The sequence below is a fragment of the Acartia tonsa genome, chromosome 10 (assembly GCF_053477335.1).
Source record: "Acartia tonsa isolate MP-2025a chromosome 10, ASM5347733v1, whole genome shotgun sequence".
NCBI lineage: Eukaryota > Metazoa > Arthropoda > Copepoda > Calanoida > Acartiidae > Acartia > Acartia tonsa.
The window spans coordinates 34,726,232-34,746,901 of record NC_137269.1 but is presented as its reverse complement, the minus strand read 5'-3'; the positions used below and the strand labels follow the sequence as shown (position 1 = coordinate 34,746,901).

The 20,670-nt window shown below is 34.5% G+C and overlaps 1 protein-coding gene and 1 long non-coding RNA gene across 5 annotated transcripts in view; both read right to left on the bottom strand.

Moving 5' to 3' along the window:
- Positions 1-8,003: 8,003 nt before the first annotated feature.
- On the bottom strand, positions 8,004-9,116 carry LOC145329964 (uncharacterized). Its single transcript, XR_013883194.1, has 2 exons — positions 8,565-9,116; positions 8,004-8,104 (listed from the first exon to the last, which is right to left on the bottom strand). It is a non-coding gene; the product is annotated as an uncharacterized LOC145329964 (long non-coding RNA).
- A 581-nt stretch (positions 9,117-9,697) lies between these two features.
- Mms19 (MMS19 nucleotide excision repair protein) overlaps positions 9,698-20,670 on the bottom strand; it is a 63,512-nt gene continuing 52,539 nt past the window's right edge. The window contains exons 27-37 of one of the 4 annotated variants that reach the window (XM_080174461.1): positions 20,393-20,473; positions 19,711-19,780; positions 19,278-19,325; positions 18,915-18,993; positions 18,142-18,241; positions 15,970-16,051; positions 15,261-15,335; positions 12,833-12,893; positions 12,334-12,353; positions 10,596-10,666; positions 9,698-9,942 (exon numbers count right to left, since the gene is read on the bottom strand). In XM_080174461.1, the coding sequence (XP_080030587.1) occupies positions 9,871-9,942; positions 10,596-10,666; positions 12,334-12,353; positions 12,833-12,893; positions 15,261-15,335; positions 15,970-16,051; positions 18,142-18,241; positions 18,915-18,993; positions 19,278-19,325; positions 19,711-19,780; positions 20,393-20,473 (759 nt within the window). In that variant the 3' untranslated portion in view covers positions 9,698-9,870. Of the gene's footprint in view, positions 9,943-10,595; positions 10,667-12,262; positions 12,354-12,832; positions 12,894-15,260; positions 15,336-15,969; positions 16,052-18,141; positions 18,242-18,914; positions 18,994-19,277; positions 19,326-19,710; positions 19,781-20,392; positions 20,474-20,670 lie in introns of all 4 variants that reach the window. The other 3 variants (XM_080174460.1, XM_080174459.1, XM_080174462.1) reach the window with 3 other exon arrangements.

The following is a 20,670-nucleotide window of genomic DNA, read 5'->3' as shown; positions in this document are numbered from 1 at the left end:
GCTAGTAATAATATATAGATGACCCCTTAATTGGACCTATTAATTACTATATAAGAACAATCCGACCATATTGTTGGTGGGAAAGTGTGCACATTTTGGTACAACATTGTTGAATTTCTAGGTATATAGAGTATTAAAATTTAGCACTGTAATTAAGGAATTTATTTAAGAAACTAAAAATCTTTGTCTGCTAGAAATTCCTTTTTCAAATTGGACATATTTCTATGCCTAGAGAACCATCTAGGTTAATTAATCTATTGTAAATAAGTTTTCTAATTCAGAAAAAAATGGTGATAAATAGGAAGTTACTGCGAGCAGTTATTTTCCCAACAGTTTTCATGATAACAATTCTAGCAAACACATGGATTAATATTATAACATTCATACTCAGAGTTAGTCTTGTTATTTTAAGCTCAGTTTATACCAAATTGTTTCGGGATTATTTGATTAGCGGGCCAGAAACATCTAAGACAGTTATCCACTATATGGCTAGATCTATAACCTATGTGTATCAGCTGATAACTTTTATATACATACTGTTCTGCTTCTTAGGTTGGATTTACTTTTGGGATTCTTTCTTAATAGCTAAGCTAAAATTTTGTGAAAATCCACCTCCGTCCCCCTACCGACCGCCTACGGCCGGAATCTGCAATAGGCCGTCGTCGCCGATTTAAATGTTTTATAAATCTTAACATAAAATTTATATAAAAGTTTTTCTGAACGAAATATTTATGTGTAAAACATGTCTAAATAATAAGGTTCTTGAGAAGTGGTGAAGGGGGCAAACTATGACATTAACTGACCTCTAGTGGAAAATTCGTTTAGCCCTCTAGCTCTAATTGAAACTAAGATAACAACAGGTGGAGGAGGGTCCATGTTTCATTTTTTAAAGAGGTTCTCGAACATTGTTAAGGAATCTCAAAATTTTGGGGTGCGCCTCGCACACTTCCGTCGCCGAGCCCTGTGCACGCCACTGGTTAGGGGGTAGGTTTATTAAGCATTTAAAAAAAAAATATATTGTCTCTCTAAAGTATTGGGCACGTTAAAAATTAATTTCATCTGAAGCATAAAGATGCTTGTAACAATAAAGTATACTCAATATTCTTATTTTAACATGCCCAAACTAACGACGAAAAAAACGAGCAAAAGGAAGCGCTGGAAAGTGTCATGTGTGACGTAATAAAAATACGTCTAAATCCATCTCTTTTTTTGGGGGGGGGGGGGGGTTCCTATCCCACTTTTCCTCTTATCCCTACTTCTTGGACATATTTATATGACACTTTCCAGCGCTTCGAACAAACGGACCGACTAAAAAAACTTCAGAATCCCCAAAGCAAATCCTTGTGTACACAACTAGCTATCCTGCCCTCCTGGCTGAGTGACAAGTTAATCCAAGACTATCCCATCATCATGTGCTCTGTTTATTCTTCCCTATTTCCAACCATATTATTATTGATCTTTGCCATTTGGATATTTTGTTTTAAAATTATGAGTTACTACAAGCCGATGCAGTTTCTTGCCCTACCTCATGAAACTTTAGCCAATATTTTGGATATTATTTCTGTTTTGATTATCATAGCTCTTCCCATAGGCATGGATATTACAATGAGCAAACAGAGAGAACGATTTTGTCCCTAAGTATCGCAGCAATAATAAGCTAACAACATATCAGTAAAGTTTATTAAGAAATTACTGAAGATGTATATTATTTTTTTCCTGAACTTTTTGTATTATTTTGAAGTCTGATACAAAGGCCAAATCATTTCAATCGTCAGGACTAGGCTTTAGTCGATACACTGATTTTTTTAATCAAAGTGCCTATTTAGAACTTAAACCGCCCTCTAATAAAAAATAAGATGGTGATTGTCTTGGTTGTTTGTTTATTACTTTAGGACAGGTTAAGTTATGTTAACATAGGTACTAAGTAGCATGTAGAGTTAGGGCCCCGCAGGTTAAGGCTTGGAAGAAAGAACACCTCGTCCCCCCCCCCCCTATTTCAATTTATTTTTGAAAAATAAGGGAGAATTCTCCCTAATCTAATATTATTGTCACACCCCAGACATAGTATTGGTAGGTACAGATTTAACGTCTTTAATATGACGCAGATTTAAAGGCGACAAGTAGCAGGTACGTTGTCATTTACGCTAATGCTGCAAATTTACAAAATACTTAAACCAATATCTATACCAAAAAAAGGAGAGTTACTGGAAGCCGGTCATCTCTGTTTTCCCAAAGCCTCGTCAGCTGTCCTACATTCAGAGGCCAAAATTGAGGTGAACATGACCATCAAACTAATCAGTCTCAACAGACGGGTGGACCATGTCATTTCTATCAAGTTTTTTCAGGCACAGCTCATTTCAAATGGAAGTAGGATTTTGTCAAATTGTCAGTAAGAGGGTCATTTTTTCGCGTATTTTTCTCGTAATGTTGTGTGTCAAATGCGCTTATTAGGTCAAACTGTTCCTAATTTTGACAAAATGTATATTTATGAAATGGTCAACATTAAGAACAGTTTAGTGAGTGCATTTGACTAAATGCTAACACCAAACTTTACCAAAAATAAGCTAAAAAATTATTATAAGTCTTATTTAATGATTTTTTGACTGGTAGGATTTAGCTTATACAAATTTAAATAAATAAAAAAGTTGCTTTTTTGTGCACAATTATAATACTGATTTGACCAAAGCAATTTTTGGACTGCTGTTGAAAATCTAAATTGCACTAAAACAAAAAGATAAAGGATAAACTAGGATTTTGTTTACTTTTTTAAAACCAGAATTTTCCACTGTTTTTCAATCAATGCAAATTAAGGAAATTTTTTTCTTTGCCATAGCAACATGTAAACAATTGTTGTTATGGTATTAAAAACAATAAAGAAACAAGGATGACAGTATCAATAAGTAGAAAATCTCTTTAATGTGAAAACAGATTAAGAGTATTCGATCAAATCAGGAGTATAAATATATGTATTATATATAAATAAACAAAAATTACAAAACCTCTCTCATTTATTTTAATATTTATAGATTGTTGCATGACTGCCAGACAAAGTGAATTATATACTAAATGATGATTGGTATTCGTTGTCTATTTTGAATAGCAGCTGAGAAAATGTATGACTGACAGATGGACAGACAAAGTGAATTATATAATACCTTTATTACTAAAAATGTTAAGATTGATAATTGGATAATAGAAAGTGCTCTTAATCTCTTTAATATAAGATTTACACTGAAACAATTTGAAAATCACAAGGACTTTAAGATTATTTTTTTAATGCGGTTATGAATATATTTTTCAACAACTTTATAATTAGCTATATCATTGAAAATTATAACCTTTATTTGTAAATAATATAACTCCATAAATTAGAGACCTATAACTATCTGGAATAACCAAACCCCCAAAAATCAGGGAGTAAGGGAGGGGACAATGGGCAATTAATTCAATATAAGAGTTATCAAAGAAAGGGCATGAAATCCAGTTTAATCCAATAAATTTGTAGGAAATTATAAAGGGATTGTTAATTGAATAATAGATTTACATAGCGTCATGTAAAGTAAAATCACAACTTGTTTTTGATGAAATATATTGAGGTTTTTTTGTGTGATTTTTATATTACAAGATTATTGGACCCGGCCAGCTGCTAGCAAGAATATGACTGCCCCTTTTTATTCTGTTTATTTCCCTTGCCTCCCTTCTCCCCGTCTGCTACATTCCAAACTAACACAACGAGTGTTTATTTCCCTTGCCCCCACTTCCCTTATCCCTTCTACCCGTCTGCAATATTCAAAACATACATAACAAGTAGCGGCATTTCATGCGCAAGTACCCAAACTCAGTCAGAAACTGCTAAATTCTTGCACATTCCCATTAAGCCAGTACCCAAAGTCTGAGACTCCTAAAAATTGAATATTCGATCCATTGTCCCCTCCCTTACTCTCTGCCCAAAAATGGTAGAGGGGTTATGGCATAACTTCTTGATCAAATAGCTAAAGTTAATCAATCAATTAATAATCATTACAAATGATATACTTACAAATTTTCTATTCAAAAAGATAAAAATTACTTTTCAAAAAAGCTTTATTTGTTAAGTGCTCCTGCTCCTAGACCTAAATCCATAAAAATTTATCTAACAAACTTACTATTCCATCACACTTTTCCCATGCGCCAAAGCTTACATTATTACATTTCATACAATGAATTTCTATGCCTACTTCCATTTTGAGCTGGGTGTGCCTGCAGGGTATTGTTGTGGTTCCCGTGGTGCTCATAGCATTCTGTTCCATCTACTCATTTCTGGCAAAACTCAAGACTAAAAACAGGCAACAGAAATATTTGTAACTAGCGGCAAAGCCACTATAGAGGCCGCTAAGGGTATTAATGGGAAGGGGGTGATTTGACCCCTCTCCCTCCATTTTCTTTTTAGTGTTAAAAAGAAAAAGTTAATGTTAAATTTTTATGGGTGGTGGTTACCTTCCCCCAAAATAGTTATAAACCTTCCTAGGACCTATGAGAAGCTATGTAAAGGAAAACAATATCGGTTCAGAGGACAGAAAGATCTTTCAGTAGAAACAGACAGACAGACTCACAGATATCCTAAGACAACATATACAGTGTTTTACCTTATATATGTTTTTTTACATAAACTAATTTGTCAAGTGCTTCTTTTAAGTCAAACAAACACAAATATTAGATTTGAAGTTCTCTTAAAAAATCAGTGAAGTTTAGAGGAGAATTTTCTCTTTCGTTTTCTGTATGGTTGACTGTTGATATTTCTTATATTTTTTTGTTATGATAGAAATAATTATCCAAAAATCAGATGAATAGGATCATTATAATATTTGTTGTCAAAAAAGTCAGCATGTTTTAAATGGATGTAGTGTAGACTTTCAGGTAACGATATTAGAAACGCTATACTTCCTAAATTATACCTTATTGCTATAGAAATCATCATGCAAAGTTTGATATCGCTTGGACAATTCAGACATGTTTATATTAACAACAATAGCTATCCGTTCAGGACTGACGGACAAACCTAACTACGGACCGACCCTTATTATAGAAAAGCTTCGTTTCTAAAAATTTCTGTTAAAAATAGGGTCCACACTCAGCATCAACAACAACAACCAACTAGGAACAATATCAAGTAGATAATCCAATAAATATATTACTACAGATGATTAATTCATAAATTTTAAGATAGTTTTGGAACGATTCGACCATATTATTAGTTATTAGTATAGTGTATACATTTTGGTGTGATAGGAAATTTTATTTTCAAATAAACTATTGCTCTATATCTATAGAAGGTTGTCCATAAAGGTCCATTATTACTCTAGCTTTATTTCTTCAAGATCTTCCATAAGTTTGGTTTGTTAACTCTCAGGTAAGCTTTCTTTAGGTAAAGTAATCTCGCACTTCTCCAACTAGCAACTTATTGAGCACGAATACCTCCCCTCCAGAATTTTAGAAAAAAAATGAAAATAATGAGAAGTTAGTTTTAAGTTTAAAATTGATTATCCCCGCAGGGTTAGAGCACTTGTAGAGGCCCCGCAGGAATTAAGCATAGAATAAAATACCTTACCCTATTCTTTTTTTATAATTTGATCAGGGGGTGGGGTTAATTGTTGCGTCCACCATAAACCCTACTACTACTAGAAACCTATAGATATTGTATAAAAACCCAGTACTACAACGTCGGCCATCCCGCAGAATAACTCCATGATAACACATGTCGGCAGCTATACCTCCATTCTCTTTATAACTATCAGGAAATTTCGGATACAAAATTTAGAAAGAAACAAGGCTGACAACATTTATAAGTGACAAATCACAAATAAATTATGGGCATATCAATTTAAGAGTGGATGTTCGGTGTATAGAAACCTAAAAAAATAAATATAAATCTAGATGGTAAAAACATCACGAAATTTAAATCAAGGTAGGGGGAAGTTTTGCATGTGTTTTTGTTATACTTTACGTAGTTTAGGTTGGGTAGCCACCCCCAAAGGGATTAAGCATTAGGGAAAAATACCCTTCCATGTAATTTCTCTAGGGGGGGGGGGGGGGGGGGGGGGTAAAAGTTGAAATGATACTGAAGTATTTTTTTTTAAATTTAAACTTTGGATAGCTCGTGTAACTTTTTATGTTAATACGTTAAATTTTATGCTTATGTAATAATTCCACATAAATTTACTAACGTATCCGTATTGAAAAACCAGTAGCTGCTATATCATGATGTATCTGCTCGTGTTCACCCTCTCACTCGCCAACAAGAAGCACATTGATGTTATAAATTCCATGATTTATGTCCTCAGTAAAAGCATTTTTGATACAAGTTTACTTTTTGTTATTACAGTTTCGGATAACGCTTTTCAATTTATTGCCAGAAAACTGGATTTTTGTTGCTTTAATAATTAATTTTTAAACATATTGTTTTATTTTGTTGTGCAGCTTCTCTAATTCACAGATATATTTGTATGTCACTACCCTTTATGAAAAAAAATAACTCCCTCCACCACATAATTTTATTTGATTTTTCTTCTTAAATCTATGTCAGGGATGTGGAGCACCATATTTTGTTGGAGCCGGAGCTGTTATTTTCCTTAAAAAACGGCTCTGGCTCCGGGTTAGCTAAAAAAGAGATTTTGGCGTTCTCCAGCTCGGTAATATTTCTAAGAGGAAATTACCGAGATTTTTTATCCATCATAATTTGGAAACTCTGTGTGTAAATAAGTCCATTTTTCTCAAAAATTTAACTTTTAAAAACTTCAAAAAGTCATAAATAGACTTTAAATTTTTTTTTGTTGATTTTAGGTTGAAGCCGGAGCAAAATACGGCGCCGTTATTTTCAGCGCCTATAAATCAAACGGCTCCGCATCCCTGATCTCTATTGAAAATGGGGGGGGGGGGGGGTCAACTCCCCCGCCCCCTTTACTTTAAGTGTCCAATGAGGTCTCTACTCGGCTACATGTGGAAGTTTTTATTCTTGATCAATTTCAATATTAGTTAAAAAAAAAATACGGAGACATTTAACCAAAGTAGTATCAAAGTTTTAAAAAAGAAAAAGGTAATTTATATATTTCATTTCACGGGTTTTCACATATTGGAGAGTATGATTAACCCCCTCATTCCGACCTAGATGGGGTTATGTACTCCCCACTCCCAGAAAAAGACTTCAGTAGATAAAAGTTTAAATCTCGGGCAAAAACCGAGTTATAGCTAACGACGTTAAAAACGGTTCCTACTGCTGCTATGTCAGGTGCGCGACTTAAATAGTAAGAGTAGGGGGTATGCCTTACCCCATAAACAGGCGCAACGCTTTACCATTCAGTTAGGACTTATCATGTAAAGGTCGTGCAATCAAATGGTTAGAGTATCGCATGCGGATGATGCTCTGGATTCTCTAGATGATCATTAAAAATCGAAGGAGAAACCCGCCCTTACGAGGTAGGGTAACTAGTTAGACGAGAGAAGATAAAAAAATTCACACCAACTGAAATAAGAACATTATTTAAAGGGGTGCCGTGGCTCAGTGGTAACACACTGAGCTTAGGTGGTTAGAGTTCGAGTTCAATTTTCCGTGTGTTGACTTGAATTTCTCATTCGCAATAATAATCACACAACTTCCCCAGGTTGTGTTAGAAGGGGACTATTGAGTTAGTTTGGATACTCAATATACGTACATAATATCAGTACACCCTTATCCCAAGCTCCTCTGCGAAGAGCGTCATTCATTACGGTGACTTAATTAGGGACACCTGCCATACTCAGCGAGGGTGAGCTAATAATAAGTAGCTCTCATGAGATAGCGGGTCAAGTCGTAATGTGCTTGAACGTGGAGCTTGATAGCCCTAGTGGCTAGACAAAAGTGTTTCAGACTACTCCATGACTACTTAGGCCCAAACCCTAAGAAACTATGGCTAATCAATCAATCAAGAACATTATTTAGTAGCTTTGCAAGTAAAATATTAAAAAACTAAATATCAATAAACGTAAAATAAGAAAATAATATTTTATTTGTAAAAAAATAATAAATGCCTTTTACATAATAGTTACATATTTAAAATAAAGATTAATAAAATGAAGCCGCAGACTAACACTAATTTAATAAAGTCACGGATAAACGGCTTGCCGCATTGTAGCCGTCTATACAGCTTTATAGCCGATTCTAAGGGCTACAGAAACAGAAATTACGATACAGCAATGGCAAAAATTTTTTTCGCGCGTTTATCTAAACTTTGAGCTTTTTGTGCATTAATTGTTAATTGTCGAGATTTTTGAAGTGCATAGATTCAAGGATAAGACAATGTACGATAAATTGATATATACCATTACCCAATGATGATCCAGAAAATTAGCCCTTATGAAGATTATTTGTTGATAAGTTTAGCACTACCTGTTTGGAATCAAATAATGAAAAATCATAAGTACCCAAAGTTTTTGAGCGATCGTAGTTAAAAACCTTGGGTACGATTGTAGTTTACAGTCAAATGTCCCCTCCCTCCCTGACAGGGTTGGTTACATTGTTGCAGTCGAAAACTTTGCAGCACAAAATTTACTGGTGTTAAACTGTGGCTTAAAATCATTTTCCATATAAGGGGGGGGGCGGGGGGGTTTAATGCAACCATCTCGTAATCAGTGATTAAATGGCACTTAGAATTCGAATTTCGATCTGAAATTTTGCAAGAATAATCCTTGGTAGGTCTATTTTCCCTAAATCGAACAAAAAGTTGGAAAAGTAACGGTTAACGGCTGGCGGCTCAGCCGTTTTGCCAATTTTTGCCAATCTTAAGAGCATATTAGTCACGAAACCTATCTCCACATAATACTTTTTGTCGCTCAAAAACCTAATCAAACGGTTCTAGCCGGTAGCTGTTGGTACTAGAAATTTTAAAAAGTTGATTCCTCCGTAATTAATGATGAATTTGCCCTGAAAATAGGCAAAAAACGACTAAACGGCTAAGCCGCCAGTCGTTACTTTTCCAACTTTTTGTTCGATTTAGGGAAAATAGACCTACCAAGGATTACTCATGAAAAATTTCAGATCGAAATTCGAATTCTTAGTGCCATTTAATCATTGATTACGAGATGGTTGCATTAACCCCCCCCCCCCCTCCCCTTCCCTTTACTAAACAGGAATAAGTCAATGGAAGATAAATTAAATATCCCATCTCCCTTTTAGGTTATTCAAACAAAATTGGCTACTTTATTTAAAGAGAAGGAGGATCTACTCATAAAAATGTGTTTAGAACATTTAGAAAAATTCTAGATGGATAAAAAATTATTATAAGTACCTATTATTGTCATAACTTTTCCCCATTCATTGACATCAAATATTATGTGTGCCCCTTAATAAATGCTGCATATGGTATTCGAAATATCAATTTATCTTCTATTTACCTATCCCTAAAGAAGGCGTCGTAACTTTTATTTTTATAGCTAGTCGGTGTTTTTAGTAAGTAGTAGATGTAAAATTTTCCATAGAATTCAGATATGCAATCGTTTTTTTTTTGTAGACCTCTTATTTTTAAAGTAATTTAAGTTTTTTTTTTATAAAAAATTAAGTAGGGTTTTAAGGTACTAAAACGCAACAAAAAAAGAAGAAAATTGCCATTATGAACAAAAATAGTAAGATCTTTAATTTGACACTTTACTTTTTTAATTCTGTTGAGTAATTATTGAAAAAATCTATTTTTTGAACCCACGAGAATAAAAACTTTCAACTTAAATATATCATTACAGAGGCATAAGAAATAGGCGTAATATATACTTTTAGAAACACCGACTAGCTATAAAAATAAAAGTTAAGACACCTTCTTTACAAAAAAAAATCAAGGTGGTATATCTAAGTTAGATATTAACTAATCAAGGTTGTGAAACCAGGAACCATCTATTTCTAGCCTTCGCTGCAGCCTCACGTACAACACGCTTGTGGTCCTATTATATAACAAGATTAGTTTTTGTGAAACCTTATGCCTTTTGGAAATAAAAAAAAGTTAGGTATGTGCTGTCCTTATGTGTACAGTCATACAAAAACCTTTGAACTTAAGAAAGATTTGGTAAAAGAATAATATTTGTATTTAGACAGTCTCAAATACATCCTACTACTTTGGCAAATGGCCATTCGATTATTATTGAATAATACTTTTTATCGAAAAAATGAAAATCCAATGAAAGATATGGGGTTTTAGGTATTTGGAGACCATTGTTTTAGAGGTCCCTTGGCCCACAAAAACGAAAAAAACATTAAAAAAATTATTAGTGAATGGAGTAACTATAGTATTTCTTTATAAAACTCTTTTATACCTGTATAGCTGGTTGTAGGTCATGAGTGACAGAGGAGCTAAGAGCTATAGTATCAGGACTAGTGATCATAACTGTATAGCTGGATGTAGGTCATGAGTGACAGAGGAGCTAAGAGCTATAGTATCAGGACTAGTGATCATACCTGTATAGCTGGTTGTAGGTCATGAGTGACAGAGGAGCTAAGAGCTATAGTATCAGGACTAGCGATCATACCTGTATAGCTGGTTGTAGATCATGAGTGACAGAGGAGCTAAGAGCTATAGTATCAGGACTAGTGATCATACCTGTATAGCTGGTTGTAGGTCATGAGTAACAGAGGAGCTAAGAGCTATAGTATCAGGACTAGTGATCATACCTGTATAGCTGGTTGTAGGTCATGAGTAACAGAGGAACTAAGAGCTATAGTATCAGGACTAGTGATCATACCTGTATAGCTGGTTGTAGGTCATGAGTGACAGAGGAGCTAAGAGCTATAGTATCAGGACTAGTGATCATACCTGTATAGCTGGTTGTAGGTCATGAGTGACAGAAGAACTAAGAGCTATAGTATCAGGACTAGTGATCATACCTGTATAGCTGGTTGTAGGTCATGAGTGACAGAGGAACTAAGAGCTATAGTATCAGAACTAGTGATCATACCTGTATAGCTGGTTGCAGGTCATGAGTGACAGAGGAACTAAGAGCTATAGTATCAGGACTAGTGATCATTCCTGTATAGCTGGTTGTAGGTCATGAGTAACAGAGGAACTAAGAGCTATAGTATCAGGACTAGTGATCATACCTGTATAGCTGGTTGCAGGTCATGAGTGACAGAGGAACTAAGAGCTATAGTATCAGGACTAGTGATCATACCTGTATAGCTGGTTGTAGGTCATGAGTAACAGAGGAGCTAAGAGCTATAGTATCAGGACTAGTAATCATCCCTGTATGTATAGCTGGTTGTAGGTCATGAGTGACAGAGGAGCTAAGAGCTATAGTATCAGGACTAGTGATCATTCCTGTATAGCTGGTTGTAGGTCATGAGTGACAGAGGAACTAAGAGCTATAGTATCAGGACTAGTGATCATACCTGTATAGCTGGTTGTAGGTCATGAGTAACAGAGGAGCTAAGAGCTATAGTATCACGACTAGTAATCATCCCTGTATGTATAGCTGGTTGTAGGTCATGAGTGACAGAGGAGCTAAGAGCTATAGTATCAGGACTAGTGATCATACCTGTATAGCTGGTTGTAGGTCATGAGTAACAGAGGAACTAAGAGCTATAGTATCAGGACTAGTGATCACTGATCATACCTGTATAGCTGGTTGCAGGTCATGAGTGACAGAGGAGCTAAGAGCTATAGTATCAGGACTAGTGATCATACCTGTATAGCTGGTTGTAGGTCATGAGTAACAGAGGATCTAAGAGCTATAGTATCAGGACTAGTAATCATCCCTGTATGTATAGCTGGTTGTAGGTCATGAGTGACAGAGGAGCTAAGAGCTATAGTATCAGGACTAGTGATCATACCTGTATAGCTGGTTGTAGGTCATGAGTAACAGAGGAACTAAGAGCTATAGTATCAGGACTAGTGATCACTGATCATACCTGTATAGCTGGTTGCAGGTCATGAGTGACAGAGGAGCTAAGAGCTATAGTATCAGGACTAGTGATCATACCTGTATAGCTGGTTGTAGGTCATGAGTAACAGAGGATCTAAGAGCTATAGTATCAGGACTAGTAATCATCCCTGTATGTATAGCTGGATGCAGGTCATGAGTGACAGAGGAGCTAAGAGCTATAGTATCAGGACTAGTGATCATTCCTGTATAGCTGGTTGTAGGTCATGAGTGACAGAGGAGCTAAGAGCTATAGTATCAGGACTAGTAATCATCCCTGTATGTATAGCTGGATGCAGGTCATGAGTGACAGAGGAGCTAAGAGCTATAGTATCAGGACTAGTGATCATACCTGTATAGCTGGTTGTAGGTCATGAGTGACAGAGGAGCTAAGAGCTATAGTATCAGGACTAGTGATCATACCAATGTACTTCAAACAAACTGACAAAGTACAATACTATTATTCTTCTTCTTAAGAAAAGTGATAATATTAAATACTAGTGGGAGGTTAGGACTAGGAGGGAATAAAAAACTGAATAAGTCCGCCTTACTTGCTTTTCGTTGGATAGGATAAGTTGTAGTACAAACTAAATAGGAATTGAAGAGGTGTATGGTTGCCTTTTAGCGCCAAAATATGTACACTATAATATGGCTAGATTGTTCTTACCCAATATTGTAATTTGATATTCATCTAAACTTTCTATTCGGCGGCGCTACAAATGATCTAATGCTACAAAATGGTATGTACTTATCCCAAGGGTGTGCCTAATACGTTTCTTGATATCCCCAGAGGAAGTAAAGTGGGATGTGAACTTTATAGTTTTTAAAGACGCTATTAGGGTTTAGGGGTAAATGGGGTGAATAATAATTACTTATAACTATTATATTTGTGAAAATATATTTTGAATAGAATAATATTCCTAAAGATTTTATTCTGAGATTTAATGGTGTTGGTTTTCTTGTCAGCAGAAGGCATCCATCAACTAGAAATAATAATTTTTGTTTAGAAAACTAATGACTTTCAGAAGAAAAAAACCTGGGATCATGTAAGGAAGACGAAGTTCTTCCGAAAACTGGCAGATATTACCTTCCTAACATTTAACCTGATAGGGGCTAAATATAAGCTATAGAAAAAAAACCTAGGATCATGTAAGGAAGACGAAGTTCTTCCGAAAACTGGCAGATATTACCTTCCTAACATTTAACCTCATAGGGGCTAAATATAAGCTATAGAAAAAAAACCTAGGATCATGTAAGGAAGACGAAGTTCTTCCGAAAACTGGCAGATATTACCTTCCTAACACTTAACCTCATAGGGGCTAAATATAAGCTATAGAAAAAAAACCTAGGATCATGTAAGACAGACGAAGTTCTTCCGAAAACTGGCAGAAATTACCTTCCTAACATTTAACCTCTTAGGGGCTATGTTTAAGCTATAATTGATGTCTAATACTATATCTAATATCTATGATTTCCATAGAAGCGTCAATGCATGCTTTACAAATAACTCGACACAACCTAGGGTCTATTTTCGATATTTGAAGTACTTTCGTTCGTTTAATGTCAAATTTTCAGACTATTTCATCGTACAAATGGCAAAGTACTCCTACAAAGTACATGAAATATAATAGATAGACCCTAGGTTGTGTCGAGTTATTTGTAAAGCATTCCATGACGCTTCTATAGGCACCTTAGGCATACCTAACCCATCTGAGATCAAATCTTATCAAGGTTATGTCCGTCCTTTTACTTCGTCTTCTTTAGATGAACCAAAAACTTATATGGTGGTGAATGTGTAGGTTTCTTACAAAGTGCCTGGTGGTGCATTGAACCCTACCAGATTAGTGTTAGGCATAGCTAAACCAATATTTTCAATTTATCTAAAAAATAAGGGTGGGAATGGGTTTTGTGCTCGCTGGTCACTTACAGGAAAAGCACCAAAATAAGAAAATTATTTTAAAAAATGTAATAACTATTTACATATGCCGCCAGTCAAATATTGAAACATTCTTTAATAATATTTTATTAGTAGCGTAGCTACTATACAACTAGGATTTTCCATACGTCTGTCTGATAGCAATCTTTCTCAGCATACCTATGTTTAAGTTTGATAAGTTAATTATTTCAAAATTAATTATGAACATCTAAAAATAAAAAATAATAAATATATTTGTTAGAATGAAAATAGAGTTAAATATATGTTTTTGTTAAGTTTCCTATTCTAACTGTATAACAATTTACTCTTCTTATCATGTTTATCTCCTTGCTATGTACATAATAATCATTAAATACTTTATTTGATTATTTACAGTATTTGGGTAATTTCTTTATAATTAGAAGAACGGGTATAGTCCCTTTCGTAACATCACCTTATGGGGCGATTCTACGTATTTTTCACAGTAGCTTTTCTCCTATTTCTAGCCCCTGCAGGGGGCTCTAACCCTGCGGGGCCAATTATCTAACCCCATGGGGCAATCACCTAACCCAATAAAACCTAACCTAACCTAAAATAACCTATAGAAGCCATTTTAAAAATACGACGAATCGCCCCTTATAGGGCGATGTTAGGAAAGGGACTATTCCCAGAAGAGCTATTAAAATAAATTAATATGTAAAATATTAATAATATTTAATATTGCAAATAATGAAATTATAAATAATAAATTTTATACAGACAATAATGATCCTTACAATAAAGGAACAGGATCTTTGTGTGTCTGTGTGTGTATGTGTGTATTGATTTTTACAGGGTAGCCTCAAGGTCCTGGGGAGATTTACAACTATTTTGGGGGAAGGTACCACCTCCCACCCTCCCGAGAAAATCGCCATGAAAAAAAAAAATCACCCGCTCCCCAAATTTTTAAAACACTTTTTATCGACTCCCCCCCCCCCCCCCCATTCAAGAGCCCCATAAGGCTTCTAGAGGCTAGTACTTAAATAAACAAGGACAATTACGTCCATTAATTGCTGTTTAAAACATTTTGCTAGAAATAAAAGAGGAGTAATAATCATAATTTTATTTAAAAATGTAAACTGTAGTGCACTTTAAACTCATCAAAGTAGTTTTCCTGGTATGAATTGTAGCTTGTAAGAGCTTGGCTGCTTTACACGATATTTTAACGTCAGGTACAACAGCCAAAAAAGGCAAAGATATTATGCAGTTTGCATAATTTTGTCTGGAAGTCTTACCTTTTGATTATAGTTATTTGAGGTTGTAATGTTAGCAAAACGTACTATTATTAACGTCTCGAGTTATGACACGATGTGGTCCTAACTAAACACAATCCCCAACTTCTACAGAAAGCAGACACGTTGCCGTACGAGTTATTTTACTGGTTAAAAACTGTTACCTATTTCTCTGATGTAGGAGTTGATTAGAGAAGGTTGCGTGATGAGAATATTGCTCAGAGATATCAGGGCAGATTCTGTTCAATATTTTTACAAATTTAAAGTCAAGCAATTTAAATTAATAAATAAAATGGTGCCTGTCCGTCCGTTAATCCAGGAATCTTAAGGGATAAGACAATGGAAGATTAATTGATGTGCATACCAAATAACAATAAACAGAATAACTTATTGGTTAAAATATTATGACTCTACTAGCCTGGAACCAACCAATCACAGTTTAATAATTTTTTGTGCCAATTAAGATACCAATTCAATTTACATTCCATTGTCCCTACCTTATCTCCATTCATGAATTGAAGTAAGGTGAGAGGTACCATTCTTAAATAATTCTTGAAAAATACTGAGGGGGGGGGGGGATACATCATTATCTTAATCTTGGAAAGGGGGAGAGGGAGAGTGTCCAACCAACCCGCCCGCAGATTACAATAGATTTTCAGAAAGATGTGAAAAAAAGTTTCATGTAATTACAACTTTAGATAAATAAGGCATTAAAAACACAAACAATAAAAAAAAGGACAATAATTTTAACAAAATTAGTTCTACTAAAATTGGCTTTTATTTCAATTGTAAATAAACAAAACTAATCCTATCATCCATCTATTGGCGTAAATAAAAACCTCTTTTAATTTACTTTGACCATAATTGTATAACCTTGTGCGGCCTCCAGCTTTAGTCCTCTGACCAGCAGCGGTAGCAGGCTGGACAGCTTACCTTCCAACAGTGGTTTAGGTACCTGATAACAATGAGTACGGTGGTCATAAGAAACAGCACAACAATGATTTGATAATATCGCATCATATTATTAACAGCTTTCCGCGGATATAAAAATGTACAATTATAAGATCAAAACCAGATATCTTTAGCTGTGAAAATGCCAAAGGCTCAAGCTAAAAGAACCGGGTTTAATCTTAAGATTGTACATTGTTATATTCGTGGAATACTAGATATAAACTGCGAACCAAAAAAAATAGGCAAATCTGAATTTGCAGAATAGCAGCTTTAATATTCATTTAGGATGATTTCACTGTAAATATAAAATGTAGATGCAGCTTTTGGTTACAAGTTTCCACCGTAAATTTTTTATTAATCAGCACCAATGAAGCACAAGATCTCAAAAACACCATCATGGTTAAAAACTGGTGAACCAAAAAGATATGCAAATCCAAAACAAATCAATGGAAAAACGATTTTTTTTGCACTTTTCTCCTGTTTTAAAGATTGATTCTGATAAATTAACAATTTTTTAAGGGATTTATGCATTAATTATTATGAAATATAGTATAAGGTAGAAATTAATGAAGAAACAGCACAACAATGATTTGATAATATCGCATCATATTATTAACAGCTTTCCGCGGATATAAAAATGTACAATTATAAGATCAAAACCAGATATCTTTAGCTGTGAAAATGCCAAAGGCTCAAGCTAAAAGAACCGGGTTTAATCTTAAGATTGTACATTGTTATATTCGTGGAATACTAGATATAAACTGCGAACCAAAAAAAATAGGCAAATCTGAATTTGCAGAATAGCAGCTTTAATATTCATTTAGGATGATTTCACTGTAAATATAAAATGTAGATGCAGCTTTTGGTTACAAGTTTCCACCGTAAATTTTTTATTAATCAGCACCAATGAAGCACAAGATCTCAAAAACACCATCATGGTTAAAAACTGGTGAACCAAAAAGATATGCAAATCCAAAACAAATCAATGGAAAAACGATTTTTTTTGCACTTTTCTCCTGTTTTAAAGATTGATTCTGATAAATTAACAATTTTTTAAGGGATTTATGCATTAATTATTATGAAATATAGTATAAGGTAGAAATTAATGATTTTTAAAATAAGAAATATTAGAAAAAAAATAAATTCGACCCCTATCACTTTAGAGGTCAGCTGCTGGCCTTCAGTTTAATGGATGTAATACACGTTAAAGTTAAAAATTAACCTGAAAAGTATACAAAAATGCTTTTTAATGTGTTAAAAGAAACATTTTAAAATCTTGATTTTGAGGATGATGACCTTTCAGATGCTCCTATTGGTGATGATTGTGAGCCAAATGTTACCTAAGTACATGCCCATTACAACAACTTGTCTAACAACCTATGTACCATTTTTTGTAGCCATAGCAATCTCCAATGGAGCCTGCCGACAAGAAATAAAAAACATCTTCTAAAAATGACAGTATTTACCTTATGAATTGGAGTAATTAAAATTGCATTTTTGTTCTTTTTTAATACTGATTGACTGGAGGCTGCTATAAATACAAAAAATGAACCATAGTTCAATATATAAGTTGTCATCATGGTCATGCACTTTGATAACATTTGGCTCACCAACACTACCCGTAGGAGCATCTTAAAGGCCATCATCATCAAAATCAAGATTTTAAAATGAATTTTTTTAACACATTAAAAATCATTTTTGTATAATTTTGGGAGTAATTTTTATCATTAACACGTATTTAGCTTCATCCATAAGACTGGAGGTCAGCAGCTGTCCTCTAAAGAGATAGGGGTCGAATTTCTTTTTTTCTAGTATTTCTTATTTTAAAAATCATTAATTTCTACCTTCTACTACATTTCATAATAATTAATGCATAAATCCCTTAAAAAATTGTCAATGTATCAGTATTGATATATTAGTATATCCAAAATTTTGGAGCAAATCAATAAGATAATGTGGCCTTAAAATTTTAGGTTTCAGTGTCAAAAAAAAGTCTAATGTCCCTTTTCTACCTAGACATAATCAGACTTAAAAGACTGACAAACATAAGGTTATAGAGTAGCTGCTCTACTAAATAATGGATAGAAGGCTTACCTGTGGTAGTAAGGTTAACAGGGCTGACAGATGATTAATTTTGTCCTGTTTGCTGGCCTCGCTGGATAAGATAGGATACACTATTGACCAAACTCGTTGCCTGTAGATAATTTCAAATTATGAGTTTGAATCAAATCTATTATACAATATTATTGATTGTCAGACTGTTTGTGTGAACAACGGTTGGCAATCCGTATCCGAATCCGGGATCCAGAATCCGCCAAATTTTTAGCCAATTTTGGAATCCGAATCCGGAATCGTTTTTTAATAGCGGATTCGGATTCTTGGTGGGTTAAAATTAGCGTCTTGAATTTTTTCTTTCAACTCCGCCTTTTTGAAGGCAAAGATTATCATCATTATATATAATATCTTTTAAAATTTGGTTCTATTCTCGGAAGTGAATTATAGAGAACACCAAGAACATTGATTTTTAAGACATATGTAGCACTTAAATTTTTTAATTTAAAAAATGCCTTTAAAAATATTGCTAGAATACGGAATCCAAATCCGGAATCCGCCAAAAATAAGAATCCGGAATCCGCGGGAATCCGTCTTTTTTTTAGACGGATTCTTGTAAGAATCCGAATCCGAATCCAGTCCAAAAATTTGACGGATTGCCATCCCAAGTGTGAACCAGCTACACTATCTTTGGATTTGAGTAACTGACGATTTACCGAAAGCTTCTCTTTTTAATACCTTTATTATCCTAATGGGAAAAGTCTCATTTAAATACATATGGTGGCAATATCTAAATAATAAGTTGCTGACTATACCTGAATAGGAAGCTTGTAACACTATGCTGCCAAGTTGCTGATTTACACAAGTTCTCAAACTTCATAGCTACTGCACAACCTGATAAAAAATCAGCATTTGTAACCACACAAATTTAAAATGAATGAGAAGTAAATTCAACTGGTCGCTAAAGATATAAAACGTTTCTTTCATTGAAATGCTCAAAAACTTTTGGTACATCAATTTATAGTCAATTAACTTATCACTTCATATTTTTTCCTAAAGCACAAAAGTAACTCAGCCAAACAGGTTTGGGAAAAATCTTGTAAATTCAATTTCCACTTTTCTTGAATAAAAACAATAGAATACCTAGTCACTTTTGAAATGATAAAAAGAAGACTTACCATAGTTTTTATCGTCTAAAAGCTCGATCATCTTGTGAATCCACGCCTTTATCATAGAATATTAAGCATCATTTTATGATCAGTCTAACCAGGGCAGAACAAGCCAAAGGATCATTAATTTTAATAATATTTGTGGTACTATCACACAAAGTACATGTTGAGCACTGAAGGCAGTACCTTACCCTGCAGAGGACCTAAATATTGCAGAACCCCAACCCTGCGGATTAATTTTTCCTCCAGCATTATATATGGTAGAAACTGGTGCTATGACAGGAGTGTGACATTATAAATATAATTTTATTGGTCCACAATAAAGTACAATAAAGACAAATGCTGTGCAATGAAAGGGTTTGTTATCTACGGATGAGATAGAAAGAGATTTTGTGAAAACACATAATTCCTGACTATTGGATGACTTAATTATTGTATTCCTGAGAAGTAGAATGACCAGCAAGTACCAGAGCATGAGCTATGTCACACACACCTTCTCCGGGTATACCTGTCTGAACAAGAAATAAAATAAAATAACAGGTAAAATATAACAGGTGATTTCCCTCTAAGTGCCTAGTCGAGCACAAAATAAAATTACATCCCTGATATTGAAAATAACTTAAAATAAGAGAAGGTGTAGTGTTTTGTTTGTCTTTTTGATAAATTAAGTCAGGTAGGGTTTCATTATATTGGGTTCTATGGAAGGTAGCCTGGTCGGGTTGGGGCACCACATGTAAAGACCTCGCCGAGTTAGAGGGCCATGCTGGGTTAAAGCATAGTAAATAAAATAACCCCAATTATATCAAAAATAAAGGGAGAGGGGTCGAGGGCGATTTCAGTGCTAGATAAGCTGATACATTTTGAGGGGTTGAAAACCCAGGCATTTTAGTAATTGCATCTAAATTGAGGTCAGTCAAACATTCCCCACCTAATTATAGAGATCTGCGCCACGGAAAATATTACCTTATGGCTTTGAAACCGATTAATATCACGTAGATTAGAACCGGTTCTCAGCCACAATTAAAATCATGTATTTTCCCCCTAGGGGCTAACAAAACCGGTTTGAATTTTCATTTTAATACCCACGGAAAGCTATCTATATACGATGAGATAATCAACTATACCTGATCAATTTGATCTGCAAGTTGAGGAAGCTTGTTAACAATGCTGGCTTTAGCTCTCCATAATCCTGGCGAGGAAAAAATCTGAAAGTTAATAAGTTCAAATAATATTGTCGAAAAATTTCGTCTCCCGCATTATTGAAATCAGTGGTGTGTAGTAGAAGGTTTCAAGACTCTGAAATTATTGATCACATACAGGTTGGTACAAGGGACCAGGATTCTGAGAAACAATTATAAGTGAAAATTTCCCCACAACCCACATCCTTCTTTTCCACACTTTT